Source organism: Chiloscyllium plagiosum, chromosome 4 (genome assembly GCF_004010195.1).
Source record: "Chiloscyllium plagiosum isolate BGI_BamShark_2017 chromosome 4, ASM401019v2, whole genome shotgun sequence".
NCBI classification, from domain to species: Eukaryota; Metazoa; Chordata; class Chondrichthyes; order Orectolobiformes; family Hemiscylliidae; genus Chiloscyllium; species Chiloscyllium plagiosum.
The window spans coordinates 73951792-73965106 of NC_057713.1; the positions used below are offsets into that span (position 1 = coordinate 73951792).

The following is a 13315-nucleotide window of genomic DNA, read 5'->3' on the forward strand; positions in this document are numbered from 1 at the left end:
GGAGGAATTGGGAATACAGGATGGCATTTTTGCAAGAGGTAGGGTGGGAAGAGATGGGTTTGTAAAAAATGTCAGTGTCAAGTCGGTCGTCATTAATGGAGATGGAGAGGTCCAGGAAGGGGAGGGAGGTGTCAGAGATGGTCCAGGTAAATTTAAGGTCAGGGTGGAATGTGTTGGTGAAGTTGATGAATTGCTCAACCTCCTCGCGGTGGCGCCAATGCAGTCATCAATGTAGCGGAGGAAGAGGTGGGGAGAGGTGCCGGTGTAATTACAGAAGATCAACTGCTCTAGTTGGATGCTGCCTGAACTGCTGTGCTCTTCCAGCACCACTAATCCAGAATGTTATTTATGATAACATAGTTTCATTCATTCACTCAAAACTGCAGTTTTGTAGCATATTTTACTATCATAGGATAGAACAAATTAAAACAACCCCTTCCACCTTTACTGCTTTACCACCCTTTGCTACAAGCAGTGTTTCGGCTGAGCTACCTCTGAATAGGCGTTAATACCGTAAACAACACCAGCCCCATTAAGTCTCCATGAAACCTTCTCATATTAATCAGCCCTTACCAACCATCGTGTGGACCTGAATAAATTACAGAACATCAAAAAGTTTCCCCAATTAGTAATTGGCATATTATCCCTTTCAGAAACTGACAAAACAGTGCTCCCATGAAATTGCAGGAAAGAATGAAACTTACACCGGCAAATAGTAAACAAATCTCACAACCCAGCTGTGGTGATCAGTTTAATATCCTTTATTCTTTAATTAAGTACAGGTACAATTTCTAGGCTTAGTATTTTTACTAACATTTACTAAATTAAAGACTAAAGGGCTAACAACTCCGAATTACGCCAGCACATGGGACAGACACTCTTAAACCCATCAGAAGAAGCAGCCAGCATTTAGCACATACAGTCATAGAGTCAGAGATGTACAGCATGGAAAAAGACCATTCAGTCCAACTTGTCCATGTTGACTAGATATCCTAACCTAATCGAGTTGAATTTTCCAGCAATTGGCCCATATCCCTCTAAACCCTTCCTATTCATACACCCATTCAGATGCCTTTTAAATGCTGCAATTGTACTAGCCTCCACAACTTGCTCTGGCAGCTAATTCCATACATGCACCACTCTCTGTGTGAAAAGGTTGTCCCTTAGGTCCCTTTTATATCTTTCCCCTCTCAGCTTAAACCCCAGGGAAAAGACTTGGTCTATTTATCCTATCCATGCCCCTCGTGATTTTACAAATCGCAATAAGTCAGCCCTCAGCCTCTGGCACTCCAGGGAAAACAGACCCAGCCTATTCTACCTCTCCCTAGAGCTCAAATCCTCCAACCCTGGCAACAGTTCTTGTAAATCTTTTCTGAACGCTTTCAAGTTTCATGACATCTTTCCGATAGAAAGGAGACTAAAACTGTACACAATATTCCAAAAGTGGCCTAACCAATGTCCTGTACAGCCACAACATAACCTCCCAATTCCTGTACTCATCACTCTGATCAATAAAGGAAAGCATACTAAATGCCTTCTTCACTATCCTATCTATCTGTGACTCCACTTTCAAGGAGCTATGCACCTGCACTCCAAGGTCTCTTTGTTCAGCAACACTCTCTAGGACCTTACCATTAAGTGTAGAAGTCCTGCTAAGATTTGCTTTCCCAAAATGCAGCACCCCACATTTATCTAAATTAACCTCCATCTGCCACTCCTCAGCCCATTGGCCCATCGATCAAGATCCTGTTGTACTTTGAGGTAACATTCTTCACTGTCCAGTATACCTCCAATTTTGGTGTCACCTGCAAACTTACTAACTGTACCTCTTATGTTCACATCCAAATCATTTATATTAATGATGAAAAGTAGGGGACCCAGCATTGATCCTTGAGGCACTCCACTGGTCACAGGCCTCCACCACCACCCTCTGTCTTCTACCTTCAAGCTGGTTCTGTATCCAAATGGCTAGGTCTGCCTGTATTCCATGAGATCTAACCTTGCTAACCAGTCTTCTATGGGGAACCTTGTTGAATGCCCTACTGAAGGCCATATAGATCACATCTACTGCTCTGCCCTCATCAATCCTCTTTGTTATTTCTTCAAAAAACTCAATCAAGTTTGTGAGACATGATTTCCCATACACAAATTCATGGTGACTATCCCTAATCAGTCCTTGCCTTTCCAATACATGTACATCCTGTCCCTCAGGATACCTTCCAACAACTTCTCCTGTCTCCCATGACAGAAGCCCTTCAAATCTTTGTGTACTATAGATAGAACAATGTAACACCATAGTAATGGAATTTTAATATATGTACGAAGTGTGTATAAAGGAGTTCTTGTAAGAACTGTATTTCTGGATTCTACTGCCACCTCAAACTTGTGCTGTGATTGCTGAATAGAAGAGCCTATTTTTACCACTCACTGATTCCAGTTGTTATGGGAGAACATATCAGAGTGTGTGTGAGACAGTTTACATAAGAGTGTGTCTGTCTGTGACCATGTACATCAGAGTCTGTGTGTGTGAGGAAGTGTACAGAGAATGTGTGTCTATGAGAGAGAGTGTACATCAAAGTGTGTGTTAGTGTCTCAGAAACAGTGTACATAAGAGTGTATGAGAGAGCGAGAGTTTACATCAGAGTGAGTGTGTGAAAGCCACCGTGTACATCTGTGTGTGTGTAACAGAGAGACATTGTGTATCAGAGTGTGTGAGCAAGAGAGAGAGAGACAGTGTACATCAGTGTGTCTGTGTGACAGTGTACATCAGAGTATATGTGTGAGAGTTACAGAGTGTATGTGTGTCTGAGAGACACAGTATGCATCAGATAGAGTGTTTGAGAGAGAGAGAGAGAGAGAGACGGTTTACATCAGAGTGAGTGTGAAAGAGCCACAGTGTACATCAGAGTGTGTGTGTGAGAGTGAGAGAGAAACAAGTGTACATCAGAATGTATGTATGACAGTGTACATCAGATTGCGTGTCTGTGTGTGAGAGAGACAATGTACATCAGCGTGCATGAGAACAACAGTGTACATCAGAGTAAATGTGTGTGAGGGAGAGAGAGACACTGTATATCAGAATGTGCACGTGTATACTTATGTGAGAATGTAGAACTAAGGATCACTCTGTAAAAGTAATTAAAACTGCTTTCTCTCAAGTCTCTAATTCTTTGGAATTTACTTCCTAGAAAAGCTATGGAGGCACAGACTTTGAATATTTTTTAAAGACAGAAGTGGTTAGATTTTTGGCAAGCAAAGGGTTAAAAGGTTAGTCGTAGTAAGGTGGACTATAGATTGGAGATTGCAATCACATCACACATTTCATGGTTTCATTAAATGGGGAAGCAGCTCAAGGGTCCAGTGGCCTACTCTTGTGCCTTGTTTGTTTGTTAATACTGTCAGACTACCATGCATTGGCCTGCAGGATGCATTTTCCTGTGCTCACAGTAAGACACACTAAACTCTCTTCAGATCAAGAAAATAGCAGAGTTGAAATGAGGTGCAGTACAAGCCTATGTACAGTCCCTGATTGTATGCAGAATTGGAGAAGCCCACAATCTATTCTAAACCTTCAGGCTCACTCTGCTGACTTGTTTCCGTGAGGAGAGAATAAGGTGAAGTTGCCTTTGTTTGCACGCAGAGCCACAGTAACCTAAATACAACAGTGAACTGTAAATTGCTGGATGTTGCTGTGTCTGCAGCAGCATGCTGCCTGACAATGTAGCCTATCTTGCCAGACAGATAACAAGAAAAACATGAGGAACTGCTGGAATGAGACATATTATTTCCCTTCTGGGGATGTAGAACGTGATTCTTTTTGGGTTTGGGAACTTGTGAAGAGTCAAGATTTATGGTTTGTCTCTTCTTTGCCACAAATTGCTAGACTAACAAATTAATGTGGAATATTGTGAGCTAGTGACTCAGCGTTACATCTAGTCTGCATAACCACACTTACTGCGATTTTGCCGAGATCTATGCCATAGTTGAGTGCTTTCCAGGCACATTGCTTGTAGTTGATTCTCCAGGGCTCCTCAAGGCGTTCTTGCATACACTCGCCTTTCTCTCCTTTAGCTCCATCTCGACCTGGGATCCCTGGGGTTCCTGGTATCCCATTTGTTCCAGGATTACCTTCCCGGCCAGGAATACCTGGTGAACCCTGCACACATACATCATTGTGCTGCTTTGAGGAGAGAGAACAAAGATAAACAGTTTTAGTCAGGCTTCTCTGGCCACATGGAAAACCCATTACAATAAGTGCAGCAAAAAAAATCATCATATTACTCCTACTGGGATTCATCACAAGTAACAGAGTTGGTTTAAAAGAGGTACAGATACACAAACAAGTGAGATGTGGGCAATGGGAAATACAAGGAAGTGGATGGAGATAATTTTGTCTATGCTTGAGATTTGCAGTGGAAAATTCACAAGATGGCAACTTGATGGGGTGGCCACGTGACAAGAGGCTGAAGGGAAAGCTTGCAGGACCTCAATTAATCTGAAGGAGAAAGTGCAAGATGAGGTGATAAACATAATGACTACACAACACATTGATTTTTAATCCGAGAGTTTTTCTATTCAATCATGGGGTGAGGGCATCACTGGCTAGGCAGCATTTATTGCCCATTCCTAATTGCCCAGAAGGCAGTTAAGAATCAACCACGTTGTTGTGGGTCTGGAGTCACACATAGGCCAGACCAAATAAGGATGGCAGTTTCATTCTTTAAGAAACATTAGTGAATCAGATGGGATTTTCTGACAATCGATTCATTAGATTAGATTAGATTCCCTACAGTGCAGAAACAGGCCATTCGGCCCAACCAGTCTACACTGACCCTTCGAAGAGTAACCCACCCCAACCAATTTCCTCTGACTAATGAACCTCGCACTATGGGCAATTTAGCATGGCCAATTCACCTACCCTGCACATCTTTGGACTATGGGAGGAAACTGGAGCACCCGAAGAAAACCCACGCAGACATGGGGAGAATGTGCAAACTCCACACAGACAGTGGCCTGAGGCTGGAATCGAACCTGGGACCCTGGTGTTGTGAGGCAGCAGTGCTAACCACTGAGCCACTGTGACGCCCGTGGTCATCATTAGATTCTTAATTCCAGATATTTTTATTGAATTCAAATTCCACCATCTTTCATGGCAGGATTTGGACTCAGGTCCTCGAATGTTATCTGTATCTCTAAATTCACAGTCCAGTGATAATACCATTGTCTCCCCTGAGTTGTAAGGAAGAAGAATTGAGAAAATTCAATGAGGAACCTCATGGGAGCAATGGATTATAAGATTTGTAAAGGAGAGGTAAGGAAAATGAAACAAGGTGAAGTGCTGAAAGCAAAAGTTGTCATAGAAGCAGGTAGGGAAACAAGAGAGAGATTTGCAGTTATGGCCAGGTGACCTCAATGATTTGAGAGGGGGAGACGGTTAGGCAACAAATCCTGTGAGCCAAGTTTTAACCAGAACAATGACATCAATGCAATTGTCTACATTAAAGTTGGGTAAGATGAAGGTTTTGTTTGACAGTCAACGGACCTGTTGAAGGTGGGAAGGGGTGTGGGTGATACTGGGTGATGAAGGATATGGTGCCAGGGCTCAAACTGGCAATGGTGGGTACAGCCATGAGACAAGAAGGATTGGTGAGGTTAGCTCACCATGTGCAAGTGGTGAGGGAACAAAGAAAAGAGGGAAAAGCATATCTGATCTCATTCTTGCCAATCTGCCAACTGGAGGTTCATTTATCCATGACTGTATTGATAAGAGTGACAAGCGAATAGTCCTTGTGGAGACTCATTGAGAGTTTCTCTCCATTGTGTTTTGTGGTACTAACACCGTGCTAAATGGGACAGGCTTTGAGCAGATCTGGCAACTCAAAACTGGGCACCCATGATGAATTGTGGGCTGTCAACAGCAGCAGAATTATACTCTAACACATTCTGCAGCCTCATGAACTGGCATATCCCCAACTCAACTATTACCAGGGGATCAACCCTAATTCAATGGAGAGTGCAGGAGGGCATGTCAGGAGTAGCACTAGGCATAAAAAATGAGATGTCAGCCTACTTGCTTGCTAAACAGCATAAACAGCAATTGATTCTACATCCAATGGATCAGATCTAAGCTCTGCAGTCCTGCTACATTCAGTCTTAAATGGTAATGGACAATTAAACAACTCATTGTGGAGCCTCCTTATATCTGCATCCTTAATGATAAAAATGTCCACCACACAAGTGCAAAACATAAGGCTGAAGCTGGCAGATACCTGTCTTCAGCCACAAACAAAAACAGAAATTGCTGGAAAAAACTCAGAAGGTCTGGCAGCATCTGCGGAGAAAATACATAGTTCATGTTTTGAGTCCAGTGACCCTTCTGAAGATCTGAAGAAATGGTCTTTTCATAGAATCCGTCCAGTGTGAAAACAGGCCATTTGACCCAACAAGTCCACACCAACTTCCAAAGAGCATCCCACCCAGACTCACCCCCCTGCTCACCTAACCTACATATCGCTAGACATTATGGGCAATTTATCATGGCTAATCCACCTAATCTGTACATCTTTGGACTGTGGGAGGAAACCAGAGCACCCAGAGGAAAACTACGCAGACACAGGGAAAATGTGCAAACTCCACACAGACAGTAGCCTGAGGCTGGAATTAAACCCAGGTACCTGGTGTTGAGAGGCAGTAGTGCTAACCAGTGAGCCACCATGACCTACCCATTCAGCCAATTCAATTCACTCCATGTTATCAAAAAGGTTGGAGGTGCGGGATACTCCAAAGGCTATTGGCTCTGACAACATTCCAGTAAGAGTACTGAAGATTTGTGTTCTAGAACTTGTTGCTCCCCTACACAAACTGTTCCAATACAGATACAACACTGGCATTTACCCAACAATGTAAAATATTGCCCAGACGTGTCCTGTACACATAAGGCAGGACAACTCCAACACAACCAATTACTACCCTGTCACTCTACTTTTGATCATCAGTAAAGTGACAGAAGCTGTCAATACGGCTATCAAGCAGCACCTGCTCAGTGATGCCCAGTTTGGGTTCCACCAGAACTCAGATCTTGACATCATTACAGCCTTTGTTCAAACATGGATAAAACAGCTGAATTCCAGAGATGAGGTGGAAGTGATAAGGTCGCATTTGACTGAGTGCCAAGGAGCCCTACCAAAACTGCAATCAATGGGTATGAGGGGTAAACTCTGTGCTGATTGGAGTCATTCCTGGCACATTGGAAGATGGTTGTAGTTGTTGGAGGTCAGTCATCTCAGCTTCAAGACATGTCTGCAGGCTAATTAGCTGCATGACGACAGCTAATGATCCGCATCCATGAACACCAACTCGCCACGAAACGACATGACCAGCTATCATTAGTAGCCACACACTCAGATGACAAGCAACATGAGTTCGACTGGGACAACACTACTATTATAGGACAAGCCAAACAGAGAACAGCCAGGGAATTCCTAGAGGCATGGCACTCATCCACAGATTCAATCAATAAGCACATCGACCTGGACCCAATATACCGACCACTGCAGCGGACAGCTGGAACTGACAACCGGAAGCGGCAGGTACAAATCACTATAAATGCCGGAGGAAACATCACAGAAGCACTTCACAGGAGGCTCCCAAGCACTGAGGATGTCACTTAGACAGGGGACGAAACGTCTGCAACACAAATTCCCAGCTCGGCGAACAAAACCACAACAACGAGCACCCGAGCTACAAATCTTCTCCCAAACTTTGAATTAAATGCTCACATTGTATCTCTGAAGTGACTAACCTTTGCTGCACTGACCACTGCTACTGACTCCGTAATCATGATATTAATAAGGTCAATAAGGATTTTGATGTCAGGAAATGTGTGTGCATGAAGCTGGGCTGTCAAACTAAACTCAATAATTTTGAGAGCTTCAGGAAATGGCGAGTGTTTTTTTTCCTACTGTTGATATTTATTTGTCATGGAGAAATTGTATAGGGCTTTGGTGAGACTACTGTACGTAGTTCTGGTTGCTGCATTACAGGAAGGATGTGAGTCCGCTAGAAGAAGTGATTCACCAAGATTCTGCCTGGAATGAAAAGTTTATGAGGAAAGGTTGGATAGGCTTCGATTGTTTTTGTTGAGCAGAAAAGACTTTGGGGTGATCTAATGGGAGTGTACAAGATTATGAGAATGTGGGCAGAATAGACAAGGAGCAACTGTTCCCTTTAGTTGAAGGGTCAGTCACAAAAAGTCATAGGTTCAAGGTGAGAGGCTGGAGGTTGAGGACAGATGTGAGCAAAAGCTTTTTTACCCAGATGGCACTGATGGTCCAGAATGCGCTTCCTCAGAGGACGGTAAGGCCTGTTGTCTTACATCCCTTAAAAAGTATTTGGATGAGCACTTGGCACATCATAGCATTCAAGACTATGGCCAAGTGCTGGTAAATTGTATTAGGTTGAAGGTCAGGTGTTTTTCAAGTCCTTGCAGACTCAATGTATGATTCTAAGAATAAAGCTTAGCATCAGTAGAGCAAGTGAACTTGGTATTACTAAAGGGAAATCCTGCTGAACTGGTTCAGTTGAGTTTTTGAAGATATAGCTAGAATGTTTTATAAAGGGAAACCAGTAAATACAGTAATTAGATTTCCAAAAGACATTGCATAATGTGCTGGACAAAGGGTTAATCATGGCATTGCACGTAATAAATAATAAGTAACAGATAGAAGAGAGTAGGGCACTTTCAATTTGGCAGAAAATGAGCAAGGAGTGCTACAAGGGTCAATGCTGGGATCTCAGCTATTTATAAACTATATTAATGAATTAGATGAGAAGACAGAGATTAATGTGTTTACATTTGTTGTTGGTAGAAGGCTAAGTGAAAATGTAAACTGTGGGAGGATATAGAGAAGCTGTAAAGAGATATAAACAGCAAACAAGGTGACAGAAGTGCAATGTAAGGGAGGTCTGAGGTTATTCATTTTGCTCATGAGAACATTAGGCCTATTTCTTATGGAGTTGAGAAGAATGAGAAGTGATGCTAGGGAGACATGTAGGATTTTGAAGGGGCTTGACATGGTAAAAACATCATTGACAGTTATTTGAGAATCTAAATAGCAGCCAAGTCTCAGGATAAGAAGTTGATGAATTAGGACTGAGGTGAGGAGAAATTATTTCACTCAAAGGGCACAAGAATGGTCTGGAAGTTTCTACATGGAGCAGGATGACCATTGCACAACACTGTGGTGTCCTTTTGCGTGTCTATTTATTAGATAACTAAATTAACTTACCTGAAATAAATGTAAGACATGTTCTTAATATGAACAAAAACATTTCACCAGCTACTGACTATACATCTCATACTCCTTTATCTCTACGTTCTTCCACTGAAAACCACTTTCGTTAAATAAAGAAATTATTTCCTATTCACTCACCTGATCCTCAGAGATGGTCATCTGCACTTGCTGTTGACATCATTATATCAGAAATTCTGAGAATCCTCCGCTACTTGTACATCCCTCAGGCCTTTGCAATGTCTGTTGACTGTGTCTCACTGCCCTTACTTTGAAACAGTCGACTCCTCCCCCAGTATTTTGCACTTTATACATGTCTGATAGAAATGATTAAGCTCTATCCGCTCGAGCAATAACCGAGAAATAATTTCCCCATGCTTCAAAGGAAACCATTTGGGACTATTTCCTTGAATTTTCAATGGCACAGTTTTGATCAGCTGATTCCAATCTAATATAGTATTGCAAAAATGTAAAGGTTCATCAGAAATTTAAGTTTATAACTTTGCCAAAATATACAAATATTTTGTTACAGTTAATGTAATGCTGAAGTTAGGTTAATGCTGTTTTCTACTCCTACAACATTCAAGCCAGAAACAAAATGCTTTCATAGAGAAGCATATAGATTATGACATTTTATTACCTCAGCACTAATTCTAACTCCATATAAACAATCTGAATTAAAAACCAAAAGAACTGTGTGGATGCTGTAAATCAGAAAGAAAAACTGAAGTTGCTGGAAAAACTCAGCAGACCTGTCAGCATCTGTGCAGAGAAATTAAAGTTAACATTTTGAGTCCAGTGACCCTTCCGAGCTAGCTACCATCTGTTCTGAGGAAGGGTCATCGGACCCAAAACGTTAACTCTGATTTCTCTTCATAGATGCTGTCAGACCTGGTGAGCTTTTCCAGCAACTTCTGTTTTTGAATACAAATTAAATATATTTCCCAATGTTAGGATACACTCCTAGTCATTCCAAAGGAGTACTTCTAATATAACTAGGGTTGCCAACTCTTATAAGATGTATGCCTAGAGGCATCATCACATGACATGCACCCCTTACTCCTCCAGTAATTGGTCAGCCAATACACCCATCTTTGCAGTTTAGAAAAGAAGTAGACCATTCAGCCCAATAGGCCTGCCCTGACATTCAGCATGATCATGGCTGATCACACACTTCAATAATGCCTTTTACCCAACCCCATCCTCATAACCTTGGTGAAGCAATGGCTTCTCAATTGGAAAGCAAAAATAACAAGGCCTCTCCCATTTTCAAAATTCTTAACTTTACAATGTCTCACTGACAAAGAAATGTTCAAAGAAAATTACAAAAACAAAAAAACCACAATCTGTTTCAATGTGTCTGTGTTTTGTCTCTGGGATCTTCAATTCCTCGTGACTCAGGCCAATCTTGGAAAGTTGACAACACATTAACTGAATATTCATCACTATTAGTGACTTCAGTTACTGAAGCAGGCCATGCCCAAATGCAGCAAGATCTGGACAACACCCAGACTTGGTTTGACAAATAACAAGTAATATTCACACCATACAAATGCAAGACAATGACCATTTCCACTAAGGCAGAATCTAATCATCACACTTTGACATTTAATGGCATTACCATTGCTGGATTCCCCAATATTAACATCTTGTGGGTTACCATTGACTAGAAACTGAACTAGACTAGCCATACTATTGCTAGAAGAGCAGGTCAAAGGCTCAGAAATCTGAATAGCTCACCTCCTGACCCCCAAAACCTGTCCACGATCTCCCTGGCACAAGACTGGAATGTGATGCAATACTTCCTCCAATTACACTCATGAAGTTGAACCATCCAGGGCAAAGCAGCCCATCTGATTGGCATAACAATCACTCATCACCAATGTTCAGTAGCTACAGTTAGTATCAACGAGTTGCACTGCAAAATTTCATAAAGGCTCCTAAATTGGAAACCAATTTCTACTACTATTTAGAATGATAAAGACAGCAGATACATGGGAGTTCCACCAAGTTCCCCTCCTAGCTGCTCACTATCCTGTCTTGGAAATATATTACCATTCCTTCCGTGTCACTGCTCAAAATCATGGTACTCCCTTCCTAAGGGCATCATGGATCTACCTACAGCACTTGCATTGCAACGGCTCAAGAAAGCAGCTCACCACCACCTTCTCAAAGCATCCAGGGATGGGCAAAAATGCTGGCTCAGCTGGCCACACCACAGGACCGAATAATAATAAAACATTACATTCCAACATGTAAAATTAACGGGCAGTTTCATATTTAATAAGATTCTAATAAGAAAATATATTTGCAAAAATAACAGTCTAAATTAAATATAATGTAGCTTCGCCTACTTGTTTCATAATCTTTAGTTCCAGCTCCAAGCGAAATAAAGTCCCCTATATTTTACAAAACATCCCACTAATTACCAAAGCTGCATTCTCCTTTACCGTTCATCCCCTTCTCTTTCCAGGCAATGGGATGGCACACATTTAGATGTGTTTTGAGCACTTACAGTGTTCGACAGGGGCGTAGGAGTTATATACTCAGCCTTATCGCAACAAGTGGCTATTTTCCCCTCTCCGGACTTAGCCTTCCCAGTTCCCTAAAAGTACAGGTCATTTTTTTTCTCGAAGAAGAAGAAAATGGATTAAAAGATGACTGTTACCCGGTCCATGAACTCCTCTTCGCGTTGACGAGCCCCGCGTTTCCTGCCTGATTCTGCGCCCAGTAAAGGCAGGATGAGCCAGGCGAGGAACAGCAGCCGAAATAGCGAGCCCATATCTGACAGTGGGAACTTGAAAACCAAGCCCTGAACTCACAGCCTCTCACCACCCGTCTGCTCCAAACCAGGAATCATCAACAATCTACAGGGATTTCAGGAATGCCCCAGACTAAACACTGACTCACTTGCCCTGTGTTTGTGTGTGTGCGCGCCCAGCCCCACTTAAATTAGGGGTCTTCGGAATGCTCCAAACTACAGATTCAATCTTTGTCTGAAACATTTAGTTGACGAAATGAAAATAAAGACATAGCTGGAAAAACAAGTTTGTGGTTTGCAGGCACGTTAAAAACTCGTTCTGGGACAAAGAGGGATCTGTGCCTTATTCCGTTACAGTTACAGAGCGCAGGTTTCAAACGCAGCAGTCTGAAACGTGGCGGTTTTAGACAGATTGCAACGCGTGAATGATAGGGAGAAGCATTAAAAAAGTTAAAAAATATTGTTACCCAAAGCTGCTCTTCGAATTTCAATGCATCTTAGTGCAGTTTCCACTTGTGCTAATAGCATTTTAACCACAAACTATGCCCCCCAATTCCTCTCCAGCCACCATTACAAAACATGCTTTATTATACAAAGACTGTAGTTGCTTTGCACAAGTGTGGCTCTTTACCCGACCCTTGGCGGCGGCTGCCCTGAATTTGAGTCTACAGTGGGCGCTGAATATCTGCTCAATCTGGCTTGAAGCGCAGCGAGCCCCAGTCCTCTCTTCCCCATTTCCTGAGGCGGAATTGAGACTAAGGTTTGGCCACAGAACCATTACACGTCCGCATGATATTTCTTAATCAGCTTGTGCAGACAGTGTTGCACACTTCTTGAGCAGGTCGGACGTGAACTTCAGAAATAGGGACACTACACCAAAATTGCTCCAAGCAAATCAAACAATGGATTGTGGGGTAAATGCAATTTAGATGCAGTGGCTCGCAAGGAAGATGTATTAGCCAGACAGAATTTTTGAATCTAAAATGAAAACAGTATATAAAACAATGGGATTATTCAGCGTTGCTCAGTTAAAATCCTAGAATTCCCTTCCCAACAGCACTGAGAGTGTACACGCTGACCTCCTCTCCCCATGTTTGTAGCAATTCAATACCATCTTCAGGGCAATTAGGGATGGACAATACATGCTCGCTCGGCCAGCCACATTATAAATAAATACATCTGTAAAAAGTCACTCTGACTGCTCTGTCTTTGCAAACCACCTTCCATTACCTTCCACACAACTTGAGTTTCTTAATGTCCTTTT

The 13315-nt window shown here is 42.3% G+C and overlaps 1 protein-coding gene across 3 annotated transcripts in view; it reads right to left on the reverse strand.

Annotated features, from left to right (window-relative positions):
* LOC122549569 (collagen triple helix repeat-containing protein 1-like) overlaps positions 1-12529 on the reverse strand; it is a 34978-nt gene extending 22449 nt beyond the window's left edge. Inside the window, exons 1-2 of one of the 3 annotated variants that reach the window (XM_043689410.1) lie at positions 11959-12529; positions 3956-4180 (exon numbers count right to left, since the gene is read on the reverse strand). In XM_043689410.1, coding sequence (XP_043545345.1) covers positions 3956-4180; positions 11959-12072 — 339 coding nt within the window. In that variant the 5' untranslated portion in view covers positions 12073-12529. Of the gene's footprint in view, positions 1-3955; positions 4181-11644; positions 11723-11958 lie in introns of those variants that run through there. The other 2 variants (XM_043689412.1, XM_043689411.1) reach the window with 2 other exon arrangements.
* Positions 12530-13315: the final 786 nt, after the last annotated feature.